The 17,331-nt window shown below is 40.1% G+C and overlaps 1 protein-coding gene across 2 annotated transcripts in view; it reads left to right on the top strand.

The window, feature by feature from the left end:
• The first annotated feature begins 1,391 nt into the window (after positions 1–1,391).
• Positions 1,392–17,331, top strand: part of Mcm6 (minichromosome maintenance complex component 6) — a 37,948-nt gene continuing 22,008 nt past the window's right edge. The window contains exons 1-7 of one of the 2 annotated variants that reach the window (XM_004836116.3): positions 1,392–1,579; positions 5,960–6,106; positions 8,501–8,611; positions 9,996–10,245; positions 12,241–12,406; positions 12,719–12,864; positions 14,458–14,608. In XM_004836116.3, coding sequence (XP_004836173.1) covers positions 1,473–1,579; positions 5,960–6,106; positions 8,501–8,611; positions 9,996–10,245; positions 12,241–12,406; positions 12,719–12,864; positions 14,458–14,608 — 1,078 coding nt within the window. In that variant the 5' untranslated portion in view covers positions 1,392–1,472. Of the gene's footprint in view, positions 1,580–1,742; positions 2,039–5,959; positions 6,107–8,500; positions 8,612–9,995; positions 10,246–12,240; positions 12,407–12,718; positions 12,865–14,457; positions 14,609–17,331 lie in introns of those variants that run through there. The other variant, XM_021237030.2, reaches the window with a different exon arrangement.

Genomic DNA, 17,331 nt, shown 5'->3' on the forward strand with positions numbered 1-17,331 from the left:
TGCATGTCTGAAGGAGGACAGGAGGACCTGTGAGGTAAAAAGGGCTGAGAAAAGGAAGCCCAGTTTCTCTGTAAGCATTGCCAAATTGTGTGTGTGTGTGTGTGTGTGTGTCTCTCTCTCTCTCTAACATTAGTTCTACCCTGAGGATAGAAGAGGGAGAAAGGGGGGAAATGGGAAAGAAAAGAGACCTTTTGAGAAGACAAAGCACAAAGTGGTTAATAAACTGCTCCTAGTTGCCTGGATAGTCCATTAATGCACTAGGATCCTGACTATCCAGGAAAGACTGTTGAGTTCAAGGTTCCTAAAATACAGACAAGTGGTGAAGTCCACTGGGTAGGCAGAGGCTGGAGCTGCTGAAGAGGTAAGAGAGGGATGGCTTTGTGTTCATCTTCAAATGAGGTAAAACCTTCAATTACAGATACTTTATAGTACACCAGCAACAAGCATTTGTTAATTCATTTATCTTGTTAATAATGTGTGTGTTAAATGAGAAAGGAAAGTAAGATGTGTTATGTACGTGTGCCAACTCCTCACAATGAATTTACTAATTTTTTAAAAAAATACTTTAACTTATGTCCACCCTGTTTGACATTCCTTTTTAATATGCTAGAAGCCTCAAAAAAACGGAAGTGGTCCAGGTTTCTTAGAGGCCAGGAAAAAAGTACTGATGCAAGTTTGAAGGAAAAAAGCACTGATGCAAGTTTTGAAGTCATCAGCATTCACAGGTTTCTTGAAGTCAGGGGAGCTGGGGGAAGGTCCCTCAAGAAAGCCACTCTGTGCAAAATATTCTGGAACCAAAACACCTAAGGGGGTCACCGAAGAAGAGGTCCCTACAAAGGAGGCTAAGTGGAAGGAATAGGGGGAAAACGAAGTGAAATGAAGTCAGGGGAAAGACAGCCCACAGACGGGAAGGAAAACCAGGAAGGAAAACCAAGGCAAGAATGCGTTTTAAAAGTAGGACTTTCCCCGTTCAGCAGCATCCAGAAACTGCCTGCTTCTCTCATACTGTTTGTTTATACACCTGATTCCTTCAACTAAGCAGCTCAAAGAGAAGCTTAAATCTTACTCATATTTTTCTTCCATAGAGCCCTTCTACCGCTCAGTATCAGTGAGATTATTTGAAAAACATTTTTTAAACCATCCAGACTAAGATTCGAGCCTTTTCCCGGGCCCCCGAGCCAAAACATCCTCAGGGCAAGGCCACGCTGCGCAGGCGCAGAGACAGAACTGTAGCTTTTTCCAGAGGCCTTTTGCTTTTGGCGCGAAATCTTCGCTCAATAGGTGGGGCTCTAGGGGAAGTCGCCTTTCATTGGTTAGGTTTGGCGCGAAATCCCCAAACCTCTGCACCACCATTGGCTCCATCTGGGGTAGGGCGGAAGCGGGGGCGGGCGCGCGCCAAGCCGCGGCGTCCGGAGAGAAGCGTCTAGTGGCAGGGAAGCTTGGTGGCGGCGGGTCCTCAGCAGCAGGCAGCGATGGACCTCGCGGCGACAGTGGAACCGGGCGCCGGCAGCCAGCTCCTGGAAGTCCGCGATGAGGTGGCCGAGAAATGCCAGAAACTGTTCCTGGACTTCTTGGAGGAGTAAGTGTGCGTGCGACCGGGCCTCCTCCGCCGTGAGCCCGCGAGCCCGAGTCCTGTTCCGGACCCTGGGGCCGCACGCCAGGGAAGTGCTGCGCCCGCGGCGGGAAGTGTGGGGCGGGGGCTGGTTCCGGGGTAAAAGCCTTTGCGGCACCCGTATCGTGCCCAGCCCGCTGTGCTCAGCGCTTTGCTTTTACCATTTCGTGCTAGCTACTTGTGAGGCTGGTGTTTGCATGGCCCTGGTGACCCTGGGGAAACTGAGGCTGGCTGAGGACAACCATCCTGACCTTTTTGGGCCCAGCGAGACTCAGCGGGGCTCAGTGAGGTCGATGGGAAGCCAAGCTGGCGCTGAATCTTGGCGGAGCCCTGTCGGACCACACGGACCGGGAGCCTGTTGCTCTCAGATCCCGTGTTGCTGAAGTTCTGGAGTCAGCCTTGTGGTTTGATAGCTGTTCAGATGGGGTGAGCTCAATCCTCCTTAAAAGTAGCTGAAAGACCCTTTTTCTGAGTTTTTATCGCCCCCCTCCCCTTTGTCTTTAGTACTAAAGTCTCCTAGGTTTCTGTCCTCTTAACTCTGCCCTGGCTTACAACACCCATCATTTACTTTTTACGAAAATGCGTAGTGCCAAGTCCTCAGGATAGGCTATGTGAAGTGTAAGTACTTTAAAATGTCATGAAAAATTCTTTTTGGTGTCAGTGGGTTTTGAACCGAGGGCCTTAAAACTGAGCTACATCCTCAGCTTTATTGGTGGTTTTTTTTTTTTTTTTGAGATACAATTTCGGTACTCATTAAATTGTCCAGGCTGGGCTGGAATTTGAGATCCTCCTGCTTCAGCCTCCTAGAGTGACAGCTGCTATTACAGGTGTGCGTCACTATGCCTGGCTGAAAATGTTCATAAGACAGAGTTTACTATTTGTAACTTTTTTTTTTCTTGGTATGGAGATTGAACCTAGAATCTTTCCATTGTTACATCCCCAGCCCTTGTCATTTTATTTTTGATGTGGCACTGGGGATTGAACCCAAGGCCTTTGCACTGGGGTACATCCCAGGTCTTTAATGTTATTGTTGTTGTTGTTAAGACAGGGTTTCTAAGTATCCCAGTCTGGTCTCTGACTTATTCTCTTGCCTTAGCCTCCTGAGTAGCTGGGATTAAAGCCCTTGGACACTGCATCCAGCTATTTTAATCACTTTTTAGTATATAACAAAAGTGGCATTAAATGCATTTATCTTGTACAACCAACACCATCAATATCCAAAACTTCACCCTTCCACACAAACTACCCTTGTAAGCTAGTAACTATCTACCTTACTTGTACAGCCACCCCTCTATCCTGTCACTATGCATTTGATTGCTCTAGGTGCCTCATAATAAGCATTGTCTTTTTGTGTCTGGCTTATTTTGCTCAGTATAGTGTGTTGTAACTTGTGCCAAAATTTCCTTTCTTTTTAAGGCTGAACAAAATTACATTGTACAGGCATACTGTGTTTTGCTTATCCATTCATTCCCAAATGTCGACAGTTGGATTGCTTCCACCTTTTGGCTACTTGAATAATGCTCCTGTCTTAAATTTTGCTATATTTAAAACCATAGTTTCTGTTTCACTGCTTTTGGGAACCGTATTCTCCACCTGACAGCTGGTCATCCTTGAAAGTCCAGCTAAAGACTGACACGATTGTAAATCCTTATAAACCTTTCAGATAGCAAGCATCAAACTCTTGCTTCTTATACTCCCCTTGCAGTGCTGCTGTTTTCTGAGTATCTACCTGTTAGCCACTTCATCTGGCATGTGATCCCATTCTGAGCCCCATCTACCCATCACATTCATTTCAACAGGTAATACAAGTGCCTTCCCTTTACCTTGTAACTAGATGCTGGAGATAATGGTAAACAAGATAAGTTGTGCCTGTGCTTTGTTTTTAAAAAGTCATCTTTCTCTCACAAAACCAACTTTGGTTTGCTACTGCTTGTGGAGTAAAGTCAGTTTCATTTTCCAGTGAGTTGTCATCCGTGCTCCTCCCATATCTTTTGACTTTGCTGTATGCTTGCAAACATGTTGCCCATCTTTCACAACTTGGTTTTAAATTTAACTTTTTCCTTTTTCTTTTTTTGGTACCAGGGATCAAACTCCGGACCTTGCGCTTGCAAGGCAGAGGCCGGAACCACTAAGCTAAATACCCGGCCCTAAATTTAACTTTTAAGAGTCTTTAAAGGCTGAGTCCCAGTGCCATCTTTTGAGACAGTTTGGCCTTGAACTTATGGTCCCCCTGCCTCAGGCTCCTGAGTGCCAAGATTACAGGCTTGTGCCGCTAATTCTGGCTTCATGTTAGAACATTTCTAGTAGAAATAGTATTCTTCTCTCTTAATTGTTTACATGGCTGTTTCCTAAGTATCAGCCCTTGGACAGGAACAATGTCATTTTCAGCTTCAGGTACCTCTGGCACAGTGCTTTGCACATAGATGCTGTTTAATAAATATTTAGAAGAATCAGAACATGCTGTATTTGTAGAAGGAATTGATTTTGTCTCAAAGCTAATTTGCATATCATGTTAAAGAAATAAGTGGGTATGGTAGTCTGCTTAGCCATTTGAGAAAAAAATCACCAACTTTGTGTGTATGTGCATTGAGTTTTCCTGAGGTCTTGGGCAGCAACACACCTCATTTTTTTTTTTTTTTTTTTTGGTACCGGGGATCGAACTCGGGTCCTTGCGCTTGCAAAGCAGGCGGCGGAACCACTGAGCTAAATCCCCGGCCCTCATACCTCATTTCTGTGCCTTTTTTCCTGTGCTGGAGATGTGTGCTTCCAGACCTTATATCTCCCCTCCCCCTGCCCCATCTTCAGGGAGTGCTGAACTATATCCCCAGACCTTTTTAAAATTTTATTTTGAGGCAAAGTCTTGCTAAGTTGTCTATGCTGGTCTTGAACTTTCAATACTCCTGCCTTAGCCTCCTGAATAGCTGCGATTACAGGGGTGCATGACTGTGCCTAGCTATTCTGCTTAAATTAGCAACTAGTCTGTCAGTTTTCAAATTCCCTGTGAAAATTGAGTCTTTGGGTTTTAACTTGAGTTTCCTGATTATTTTTACCATCCTGGGGACTGAATGCAGGGCACTGAGTTACACAGGCTCCTCCCCCTTAATATTATTTGCTGTTTGGAAAATGTTTAATTGAGGTTAAAATCCAAAGATTTAATTTTTCCAATATTTTAGGCACTATCCAAATCACTTTATAGGTATTCTCTCATTTAATCTTTACATTAATTTTATGAATTGAGGTAATGTCCCAGTCTGTCCTCCTCCTCCCCCTCCCCCTCGTTACAGAACTAATAAACATGGGCTTATCTGATCCGTACAGCTGACAGTCTTTAACCTAACCAGTATACTGAGTTATGAAGCAGCCAGATTCTTATTTTCACTGCCTAATTCTGCAATTTATTTATTTAGAGTAGGAAAATTTATTGGGAAATAGTAATGGAGAATAGAAATGTGGAATAAGAATAGCTCCTGAAAGACAAGAGGGGTCCCAAACAGATTGCCAAGGAGCCCACTTCTCTAAAGAAGTTTTATAGAGCAAAGTATAATGTGGGTAAAAACTATAATCAACTAATAAGATTACAAGTATAGTCACTTGGGTAATATATAGATAACGTCATTAACCTTGCTCAATAATCTGTAGTCTTGCTCTGAGTCTTCTTAGTCTTAGTGAGTGGGAGAGGATGGCCCACCCCCAATGAGATAATGGTCTATCTATATGGGGATCCCAAAAGGGTGGTACCAATAATCTCAAACTTCTGTTCATCCCTTAGGGAAGTATACAAATCTGGCTGTTGTGACTTTAATTTCTTTCAGGTGCATCTCCAGCCACAGCTTAGATGTGTTCTCATCCTCTGCATTGACTTCCTCTAGGGCCCAGCCCTGTCTGACTGCCTGAAATATTTCTACCTAACTTAGCTGTTTATAACATTCCCCTCTCTGAAGAGGTATCCCTAACTGCAGTTACGGGAGAAGGGGCGTAGTTTCCATCTACTTTGAAACCACAGTCAGGGGCCTTCTCCAGAGACCTAATCTAATGGGCCTCAGGTAGAAGTCATGTTGTAGTTTAGCAATTATGAACTGTCTTTACAAGGTTAGTCTGTTGGATCATGGTAAAAGGAATCTAGCACATTTGTCATTGGTTCTATCTGCATGATCACGTTGAGTTTGGCAGCCTCATTCTGGAAACTTGGTCCTGAAATCCACCGGCCACAGAGGAGAGAATTGCTTTGCACCAAACACTGTTGTAAACTGTGTTATTAGGGGCAGGGGAGTGGAGAAGGGACAGAAGAATCCTAATTCCACAATTAAATTAAATCCACAGTTTAATCTGACTTTGATGTATCTACAGGTTCCAGAGCAGTGATGGTGAAATCAAGTACTTGCAGTTAGCAGAGGAACTAATTCGTCCTGAGAGAAACACGTTGGTTGTGAGTTTTGCAGACGTGGAACAATATAACCAGCAACTTTCCACCACCATTCAAGAAGAGTTCTATAGGTATGAATGTTAATCTTCTTTACTTTGAGTAGGAGTGGAGCCAGCCACCTCTTCTTGGACTGAAAGCGTTCACTTAGAGGTTGAAGGGCAGTTGTCACAGTTTCTTTCCAAAGAGAGGCCCTTTGATAGAGTACATTGTCCTTTCAGGTTAGCTCCAAATTTAACCTAGGCCTTTGTGGGGCTGATTTTGTTTTATATGCAAATAGTGAAAGCTTTTGCTTTCTGTATAGTTTTCCCAAGAAGAAAACTACTCAATTTGTCAGGTGTTTAGCAATGGCTTTTTTTTTTTTGGTACCAGGGATTGAACTTGGGTCCTTGCGCTTGCGCAGCAGGCGGCGAAACCACTGAGCTAAATCCCTGGCCCTGGCATTTCTATATTTGTTCTTTTAAAGTTTAAATTTTTCCTGATTACAAAGACAATATGTATATATTTTTGAAAATAGAGGGCCGGGGATTTAGCTCACTGGCACCGCGCCTGCCTTGCAAGTACAAGGTCCTGAGTTCCATCCCTGGTACAAAAAAAAAAGAAAAGAAAATGGAGAAAAGTAGGGAGAATCAAATCATCTGTACATTTGTAATCCCACCACTCATGGCTACCCACCATTAATTAGTAGGTCTCTTGTAACAAAATTGTGGGAGCCTCCCAAGTCTGAAGGTACAGAATTGTAAGGGTCTTGTTGCATTTTGTTGTTTTTGTGTGTATATAAGCGGAGTCATACTGTAGATAGGGCATCCTGCCCTTTTTTACTTAATAGTACATTTTTCTGTGTATAAAATTTCTTGAAAACAATTTAATAGCTTAGTGGATATTTTGGGTGTAGAAATACTATGAGTGGGCATGTTTAATAACTTAAGCTCTTATTTTGTTTTTAAGTATATAAAAGAAACATCTTTGTTTACAGATGTTTGTCTGCATTTGGATTAAATAAGTGAAATTTGTATAAGTGTATCAGATTAAAATAAGCATTGTAGACAGTTGTGAAAGAGGAATTAAAACCCAAGGATTAGAAGGCACAGCCCGGGTGGGGGATTTAGCTCAGTGGTGCCACCACCTGCCTCACAAGTGGAAGGTCTCGAGTTCAAGCCCCCAAAAAAAGAGATTTCCCAGGGCCAGGGATTTAACTCAGTGGTTCCACTGCCTGCCTCGCAAGTGCAAGGTCCCGAGTTCGATCCCTGGTACCAAAAAAAAGTGTTCCCTAAAATGTACCAATAAAATAAAATTAAAAAAAAGAGAAGACACAGCCCTGGCAGATTGGAAAACAGGAGGCTGGTCTCGATTTCTGTACTCACCAGGTGTGGGCACATGACTATAGTCCCAGCATTTGGGAGGCTGAGGCTGGAGGATCACCACGAGTTTGAGGCCACCTGGAACTATATAAGTGAGACCTTGTCTCAAAAAACCAATTTCTGTACTTGTAGCTGACCATCAATAATTGGAAAGATAAACAGCAGTGAATGGTGAAAGCATGTGGGGGGAAAAATGGTAGTACTAACAAGTGAAAGGGAGGTAGAAAATCAGGCCTGAGGTGGAAATAGCTATGCCATGTCTCATGCACAAGCACAAAGCAGTTCTCTTGAAACTAACCCTTTTTTAAAGGATGTATCTTTCATTGCTTAAAACAAACTAAGCTGCCATAGCTATTAAAAACTTAGATTAAAGGACACATGCTCTTCATTTTAACTAGTCAAATAGAGTCTGGCAGTTTACTCTTAACATTAGTATACAAATTGTTTCCCTGTCCTTGTCCGGTTTTTGTGAGTAAAAAGTACAACCAAGCTGGGCATGGTGGTACATGCCTACAATCAGCCCTTGAAGGCTGAGGCAAGAGGATTACAAGTTGGAATCCAACCTGGGCAATTTAACAGTTTACCGAGACCTTGTCTCAAAATAAAAAGGACTGGAGCTGCAGCTCAGTTTGAAGGCCCTAGGTTCAATCTCCAGTATGACAAAAAAAAGAAAATATATATAAATAGCCTGTTTTATAGATTGTAAACAGCTCAGAGAATGCTTATGGTATTGAGCATAATACTGACATGCAGACAAGATGATTGCTCATGTAGAAGTCAGTTGGGACTTAGTATGAGTGCTAAATGATTAAAGATAATAAATGTTCAGGTACAGCCTTTTATCTTTGGTGTAGGAGAGAATTAAAAGAGGCTGTTAACTAGGGGCTCAAACTAGATATTAGAAGTGTCCTCGGGCCAGGGATTTAGCTCAGTGGCGCCGTCCATGCCTTGCAAGTGCGAGGTCCTGAGTTCGATCACCGGTATCGCAAAAAAAAAAAGTGTCCTGTACTGAATTTCCAGGTCTTAACTGTTGGCAGGCCTGAAAAAGAGAAAGAGTCCTTGGTAGGATTGTAAGATGTCAGTTGACCTTTTTTGTTTGTTTTTCAGAGTCTACCCTTACCTGTGTCGGGCCTTGAAGACCTTTGTCAAAGACCGAAAAGAGATCCCTCTTGCCAAGGATTTTTATATTGCATTCCAAGACTTACCTACTAGACACAAGTACGAAAAGAATCTACCAGTAGTATAGGTACCTTCGGTCCTAGTTGGTAATCAGGAAACTCAGAAGGTTGACTAGATCTATTTTTAGGTGGTGATTGGTGTGACACTAATTTGCTTGCCCTCTGTTTTTCTCATCTGTAAAGTCTTTTTGGGGGCTTAGGTTTTCTACCTAAATCATACAAAAAGTAGATTTATTGCTATAAGATTTTTCATAATTGGTAGTAACAAGAATTGTACCTACAAATTGATACAGTAAAATGCCAGAAGGGGGCTGGGGATATTACTTCAAGATAGAATGCCTGCTTGGAAAATCCTGGATTTGATCCCCAGCACCACAAAATTAAAATGGAAGGAGAAAAAGGTGATGTTTTGCATACACATTTTGTAAAAGCTTAGCTTTTTGAAGAGTTACACCCAGTTACCTAGAAAGTTTGGTTTGGAGATACATGTTTCTAAATGTATATAGGGTGGAAATTAAGTGAAGCTTGAGCTTGTCACATTTTACAAAAGTTTAGGAGGAAATGAGTACTGTGATAAAATATGTAAAAAGAATAATTGCAGAACTTTATGAATCTTAGGGCATTTAAATTATTTAAAGGGTAAAATTACTAGAAGAAATTAAAGTGATCTTTAAAAATTTAAACTGCCAAAATTATTCCATAACATTACCATACTTTATACTTTATGTACTTTATATAAAATGGGTGAATGAAATAAAGGAAGTGTTTCTGAACTTTTTGAGTATAGAAATTTTTTCCATAGAAACTTTATTATGAAAGTAACTTTTTTTTTAAGAAACTATAGGTAAGCAAAAAATGTATTTGCCTATAAAACAAGGATGGAGAGGCTGGGGATTTAGCTCAGTGGCACCTTGCAAATGCAAGGTCCTGAGTTCAATCCCTGGTACCAAAAAAAATGGAGTCATTCTTTGTATGATTTTAATTCCTTTGGGTTTGTTGTTTTTGCCACTCAAATCCTTTAATTTTTTCAGTCTGAGTTTCTCAGCACAATACTTTACAATGTCCATAAACCCTTAATATAAATGACTAGTCATGCATTTTCTCTTTTATCCTTTGTGGGGTCTTATTTGTGTGTTTTTACAAATTCATAAGTTGTATAATTTAAGAATGTACATGTTGGGCTGGGAATTTAGCTCAGTGGTTCTGCCACCTACCTTGCAAGCGCGAGGATCTGAGTTCAATCCCTGGTACCAAAAAAAAAAGAATGTACATGTTGACTAAATCATTATAGGGAGAGTCTATAGAATAATTTGTCTTTTTTAAGATAATTTCTCATGAATACCCTCTTTAACACATGTTAAATTTTTCCAAACTAAGAAGTTGAGAAATGGATATTTATTAATTGAATGCTTGTCTTTAAACAGAATTCGAGAGCTCACATCATCCAGGATTGGTTTGCTCACACGCATCAGTGGGCAGGTGGTGCGGACTCACCCAGTTCACCCGGAGCTGGTGAGCGGAACTTTCCTGTGCTTGGACTGTCAGACAGTGATCAAGGACGTACAGCAGCAGTTCAAATACACACAGCCAAACATCTGCCGAAATCCAGTTTGTGCCAATAGGAGGAGGTTCTTGCTGGATACAAATAAATCAAGATTTGTTGATTTTCAAAAGGTATTTATTTACTTCTGTTTCAACCTGTGCTAATAATGCATTTCTAGGCCCTTGCTATAGCTTCTTTAGATGTTAAACTTGATTTTTATTGAAGTTGAACATCAGCAAAGTGACTACAAATTTAAGCTCTAAACTCTTGTTAATATATAATTGTGTTTTAAACTTTAATTTCAGTTTTGTTTTTTTTTTTGGTACCGGGGATTGAACTCGGGTCCTTGTGCTTACGAGGCAGGCGGTGGAACCACTAAGCTAAATCCCCAGCCCTTAATTTCAATTTTTATTATGAACTATATATAGTTAAAATTTTGAAGAAGTACCTTGTGTAAAACTTCAGGTTGGTGATAGGAAAGCTTGAGTAGGACAGGGTAGGATGGAAACATGATTAAAGTAGCAGAATCAGATTGGAGAAGATCTGAGATGATTTGATGTGAGGCCATGAAGGTACTTAAATCATTAAATCTCAGGCTTAGAAGTTTAGGTCTGTCTTGATAAGCATGTGAATATATTTTAGGGTATAGTGGGAAGGTATGGGTTTTTGGTGTTTTGTCTTTGAAAGGAAGCTTTAAAGTGATATAATATTTAACCGACAAGTGGGCATTATAAACCTGGGTAAGAGGGGTAGATGTTAGTTTACAAATGAAGGGGAACTCTGAAATCACAGCAGGGCTGTGGAAATGCAAAGAAGAGGGGGATTTGGAGGAACTCAAAGATGAGGGAAGGATTATCAAAGTAAAACAAAGTTAAATTTAGTTTTTAGTCTTTTTCTTGGTCTTATATTAACCTGATAGTTTTTAAGAAGCACATGTTCTACCAACAGCTTTGAGTAAGATGCTTTATAGCAGTGATAGCAAATCTTTTAGAGCTTTCAATGATACAATCAGCCTGCTGGGGCATGCATGCCGTAAGTTTGCCACTGCTGTTTTATAGTTTTAAAAGAATATAACAAATACAAAGTGTGAATCTAGGCTGAGAGTTTAGGGGGGAAATAAATATCATAATTATCTGTGTTCTGATATCTAGGAAATTGTCTTTATTCTTAGAGATGAATGAAAATATTTAGGTATGATGTTTTCTGATGTTTACAACTTTCAAATAAGTATGTATCTGTAAGTATTGTTAAAAATTAATGAGGGCTGGGGATTTAGCTCAGTGGCACCACTCATGCCTGCCTTGTAAGCACAAGTTCCTGAGTTCCGGTCCCCAGTTCCAAAGAAAAAGAAAACAATTGATGGGTTGAGATAGTGGTATAAAAGTATGTTGGAACTTTTTCATAACACTTTTTGAAAAGTTTAGGGAGAGATGGAACACAACAGATATTTAAATAGTCATTTTAAACAGGAAAAAAAATATATATATATATATATTTATTTATTTATTTATTTATTTTTTTATTTTTTTGGTACCGGAGATAAAACTCGGGACCTTGCACTTTGCAGGCAGGCAGCGGAACCACTGAGCTAAATCCCCGGCCTGAGAAAATATTTTTTTAATGAGGATAAAAGCAATTTTTTGCTGTTAAGCTTTGTTTTGTTTTGGTACTGGGGATCAAACTTTTAGGTATTTTGAGATAGAGTCTCACTATGTAGTCCAGCCTGGCCTCAAACTCAAAATCCTCCTGCTTTAGCCTCCTGAATACTGGGATTGCAGTCATGTGTCACCAAGTCAGACTAAAAGTGAAGTTTTAATAGGTATAATGTGTTGCCAAATAAATCATTTGGCTAAATTTTAGGGTAGAGAATTATTTGATAAATCTACAAAGGGCTGGTAGTGGTAGCACAAGTCTGTAATCCCAGCTCTTGGGAAAGTGAGGCAGGAGGATTGCCAAGAGTTTAAGGCCAGCCTAAACTACATAGCAAGACCCTGTCTCAAAAAGAAACAAAAAAATCTGCAAAGAATAAGGTAATTGAGAACAAGTCAATATTTGTGGCATTTAATTTGGATTGAATGGCACATGGAAAGGATGTCTTCTCATTCTTGGTTTTGTCTTTGTTACAGGTTCGTATTCAAGAGACTCAAGCTGAGCTTCCCCGAGGAAGTATTCCCCGAAGTTTAGAAGTAGTCTTGAGGGCTGAAGCTGTGGAGTCAGCTCAAGCTGGTGACAAGTGTGACTTTACAGGGACACTGATTGTTGTGCCTGATGTCTCAAAGCTTACTACACCAGGTTGGTAATTTCTGGGTCAAGTTGAACAAATTCTTGGTTACCTGAACTGCAGGATATCTAAAGTCTTACATCTTGTTGTATTCTTTTGGATTACCAATCAGAAGATAAGCAAGAAATTATTATGAGAATAAAAACTTGATTTTGCTACAAAAGATGCTGTTCTAAAATTTTTCAAAGCTTAAAAGAAATTTAGGTTCACAGCTTTATCTGTGCTATTGACTCTCAGTACTTTTGAACTGTGAAACAACCTATTATTTAATCTTTTTTAATTTTTATTTTTATTAGTACGTGTTGTATCACTTACTCTTTCAGGAGCACGTGCGGAAACTAATTCCCGTGTCAGTGGTGTTGATGGATATGAGACAGAAGGCATTCGAGGACTCCGAGCCCTTGGTGTTAGGGATCTTTCTTACAGGCTGGTCTTCCTTGCCTGTTATGTTGCACCAACCAACCCACGGGTGAGTCTTTTTATTTTTATTATTTGAACCTGAGGTCTTCCACTTGCTAGGGAAGCACTCTGCCATTGAGCTACATCCCAGTCCTAAGGGTGAGTCTTAATAAAATGGCAAAGCTTGAGATAATTCCCTCAGGCTGACACAAAGTTATGTGCTCTTAAAATAAGTAATCTAGTTAGTATTTAAAATAGAGTGTTCAGCTGGGATTTAATTCTTCAGTTGTTTTTGGCTCTTTTATTTGTTTTGGTTTTTTTTTTTTTGGTACCGTGGATTGAACTCCAGTCCTTGCGCTTGCGAAGCAGGCGAAACCACTGAGCTAAATCCCCGGCCCTCTTTTATTTGTTTTGTGGTACTGTAGATTAACCCAAGGTCTTTACACTGAGCTATATCCCCAGCCTTTTTAAATATTGAGACAGTCTCATTAAGTTGCCTGGGTGGAATTTGAATTTGTGATCCTCCTGCCTTAGTCTCCCAGAGTACTGGGATTACAAGCATGCACTACCATGGCCAGTTTGTTTGTTTGTTTTATTTTGTGAGACAAGAGTTTTGCTATGTAGTTCAGTCTGGCCTTGATCTCACTGTGCAACCCAGGCTGGTCTCAACTCACAGCGATCCTCCTGCCTTAGCCTCCCAAGTGCTGGGATTATAGTTGTGCACCACCACGCCCATCTGGTTTCTTTAGTTTTAAAACCTAATCTTTTCACATCTTTTTTGTTTTGTTTTGGTACCAGGGATTGAACTCAAAACCATGCGCCTTGCGCAGCAGGTGCCAAAACCACTGAGCTAAATCCCCAGCCCCTTTTCATATCTTTATGGCTTTGAGGAACAGTTTTACTTGCTTTCATACATTTTGAGCACAGTGGTATATATTATCCACACTATATTTTATTTTGTGTAAGTATCAGAGTTCCTCTGTCGTGCTCTTGGAGGAAGTAAAAAGATTTAGTGATCTGGGAAGTAAATTGCTATTGTAAGAGTGACAGTATTGTAATTCATTTAGTTTGATTCTATGTGTTGAATGGAAAAGAGTTTGGAAAAAATCCAATAATCTTCTATGGCTCATCTCTTGAGCTTTCAGATACATTTGCAGAGTGATATACAATGGTGATAACTTTTTAAGTCACTGGACGAATGACAAACCCCTTAGGTATCTCTTTTGGGTGTATGTGATAACTGGGAATTAAATGTAGAGCTTCAGGAGGCCAGGGATTTAGCTCAGTGCTTTTACTGCCTGCCTCACAAGTGCAAGGTCCCAAGTTCGATCCCCCATACCAAAAAAAAAACATAGCGCCTCAAGCATATTTTATAACCATTTAGCCGCTGAGCTGTGTCTCAGCCCTTTTTTGAGCCAATAGTCAACAAATTATGAAGTTGACATTCCAAGGTTATGTTTCTACTTTATTTTTTCATTAATGTATAATTATATTAATTTGTTTTTATATAATTTGTGTATTAATTACACAAAATCATGGGTTTCATCATGACATTTTTATAAATGCACATCACACACAAGCTGTGTTTTCTTTGTAGTGAAGTTTCTTTATACTATTTTGGCTGCTTCTGTGCTAACTCTTCCTTTTTTTCTCCACCCCTCAGTTTGGAGGGAAAGAGCTCAGAGATGAGGAACAAACAGCTGAGAGCATTAAGAACCAAATGACTGTGAAGGAGTGGGAGAAAGTGTTTGAAATGAGTCAAGATAAAAATCTCTACCACAATCTTTGTACCAGCTTGTTCCCCACTATACATGGTAAATTATGTCTGTTTGTGGCATAAACTTAAAATCTAAATGATTGTAAAGAGCAATGAGTGATTTCCTAAAGCACATAAATCAGATCACAGGGGGCGTTTAGTGGGTTTAAAAGGGGTCATTTACAAAAGAACAAATATGATTCCACTTATATGAGGTACCTAAAATAGGCAGATTGATGGAGACAAACTAGAATAGGGGTTATCAGGCTGGAAGGATTAAAGGTCAAGAGTTATTATTTAATGAATAAAATTTCTGTTTAGAAAGATAGCTGGCCACAGTGGCACACACCTATAATCCCAGCACTCAGGAGGCTGAGGCAGGAGGATCACCTTGAGTTCAAGACCAGCCTGGGCTACATAGTTCAAGGCCAACTGGAACCAGGCAGGGAGACCCTGTCTCAGAAAACCAAAACAACCCAAAAAAGGAAGATAATAAATTCTGGCAAGGGATAATGGTAACAGTTATTTAATGTAATGAACTTAAAGCTACTGAACTGTACACTTAATGATTAAAATGGTAAATTCTATGTCTATATTATCATAATTTTTTAAAAGTTAATCTTTTTAAGTTTCATGTCTCGACTTGATTGCTAGCTGCTTGCTATTATTGATTAAAATCTCCTATTTTCAATTGAAGAATATGACTAAATTTTGGGCCTGGTGTCTTACCCTTTTGGGAATATGGAAAGATTATAGATATGCTTGGGCTGGGGTGGTGGCTCACATCTGTAATCCTGTTACTCGTGAGGATGAGGCAAGAGGATCACCGAGGCCAGCCTAGGCTACACAGTGAGTTCAAAGCCAGCCTGAACTACATAGCGAGACCCTATCTCCCCAGAAAAAGATTGTGGGTGTCCCTTTTTGGTTATACAGTATATTTTATTTTGGGGGTTTTTTGGTACTGGGCATTGAACTCAGGACCTTGTGTTTATGAGGCAGGCAGCGGCACCACTGAGCTAAACCCCCGGCCCCTTATCAGTATATTTTAAATTTAAACTTAACCTTGTTTTACATTTAAATATTGGTGAATGGAACAGCTGAAACCTTTTATGTTAATTCATACATTTTAGAGCATCCTTAATGAGTGGGTGTCAACATTTTTATACTGATCCTTACCAGTTGGTGCTAGTCATTAATCAGAAGTTTAATTCCTTACCACGTGAAGATTCATAATGCCATTTGAGTGTCTTTATAGCACAGCAGTTTATGACACAAGAGAGCAAAACAAGGAGGAAGTGGCTCTTATGACCTAATCTCAGAAGTTACAAACCTTTACTTCAGCCACCTGAATTTGTTTATAAAGCAAGTCACTGAAGTCTGCCCACACACAGCAAGAGGAGAATTAGGTTCCATCTTTTTTATTTTTTGGTACCCAGGATCGAACTCAGGTCCTTGTGCTTGCGGGGCAGGCAGCAGAACCACTGAGCTAAATCCCTGGCCTATAGGTTCCATCTTTTAAAGTGAGGAGTATTGTGCCTATAAACCCAGCACTCTGGGAGGCTGAGGCAGAAGTGCAAGTTTGAGCCCAGCCTGAGTGACTTAGTTGGAACTTGTCTCAAAATTTTTAAAAAAGACAGATGTAGATCAGTTTAAAAGCCCTAGGTTTAACCTCCAGTACCACTAAATAAATAAATAGTATCAAAGAATATGTAGAATATTTTAAAACCTCCATGCCCTCAACACATTTTATTTCATAGGTCATAAATAGAAGGGCCGGGGATTTAGCTCACTGGCACCATGCCTGCCTTGGAAGCACAAAGTCCTAAGTTTGATCCCCTGTACCAAAAAAATAAATAGGAAGAATTTTTGTTTGTTGAGTGGATTTTTTTTTTTTCTTGAGATTGAGTCTCGGTATGTAATCTAAGCTGGCTTTGAACTTATTATGTAGCCTAGACTGGCCTCAAATTCACAATCCTTGTGAATCAGCCTCCCAAGTGCTAGGATTGCAGGCATATACCATACTTGGTTTTAATTTTCTCATCTTAAGGAATAGTTTGTATAAATTTCCCTACCAGTTTGTTGGTGGAGTTTGTCAGTAATTCTAAAGAAAAATATTTCTTTCAATAACATACTGTCTTGTCACCGGTGCATATTAGGAAGGTTCACTTGAGATTCAGTCAGGCCAAGGGAGAGATGCAGAGCAGTGGACTGGGTTAGACACCTTTTCCTCTAGGGCTGCTCAGCCGCCCACTCGCTTGGCAATCCAGCTAATATAGGGGACTACATAATAGTAGCTATGGTCCACCAACAACTGTGGTTATATCAGTTATTTACACCGACACTGGGAGGTGCATATGCAGTGGAATTCTTTTTGTCACACTCTTAACAGTCTGAACCATAGTGCACCCATCCTGGGCTAATTTTTTCTTACACATAACACTTTTTTAAAAATTGTATGTTTTTTAATACTGGATTTATAAATAGTTATTATAACCAGATGTAAATTGCATTCATTTTATTTTGTCTGTATCAGTTTGTTTAGGATGTATTTATTCAGTGCTGGTCCCTATAAGCAATGCAGAAGAAAGTCTTGGACTGTGTCTTCAAACTGTAGGACTGGAAAGCTGTCATTGGCAAGAACTAGCAAATGATCATGGTGCTTTAGCTCAGTGGTAGAGGCTTGCCTAGCATATGAGACCCCTGAGTTCAATCCTCAGCACCATCAGAAGCTAAAAAAAAGAACTAGTAAATGTGGCAGGCATAAAAATGAACTAGTAAATG

Source organism: Heterocephalus glaber, unplaced genomic scaffold (genome assembly GCF_053883595.1).
Source record: "Heterocephalus glaber isolate CG9 unplaced genomic scaffold, H.glaber_assembly_v1.0 deba00000347, whole genome shotgun sequence".
NCBI classification, from domain to species: domain Eukaryota; kingdom Metazoa; phylum Chordata; class Mammalia; order Rodentia; family Bathyergidae; genus Heterocephalus; species Heterocephalus glaber.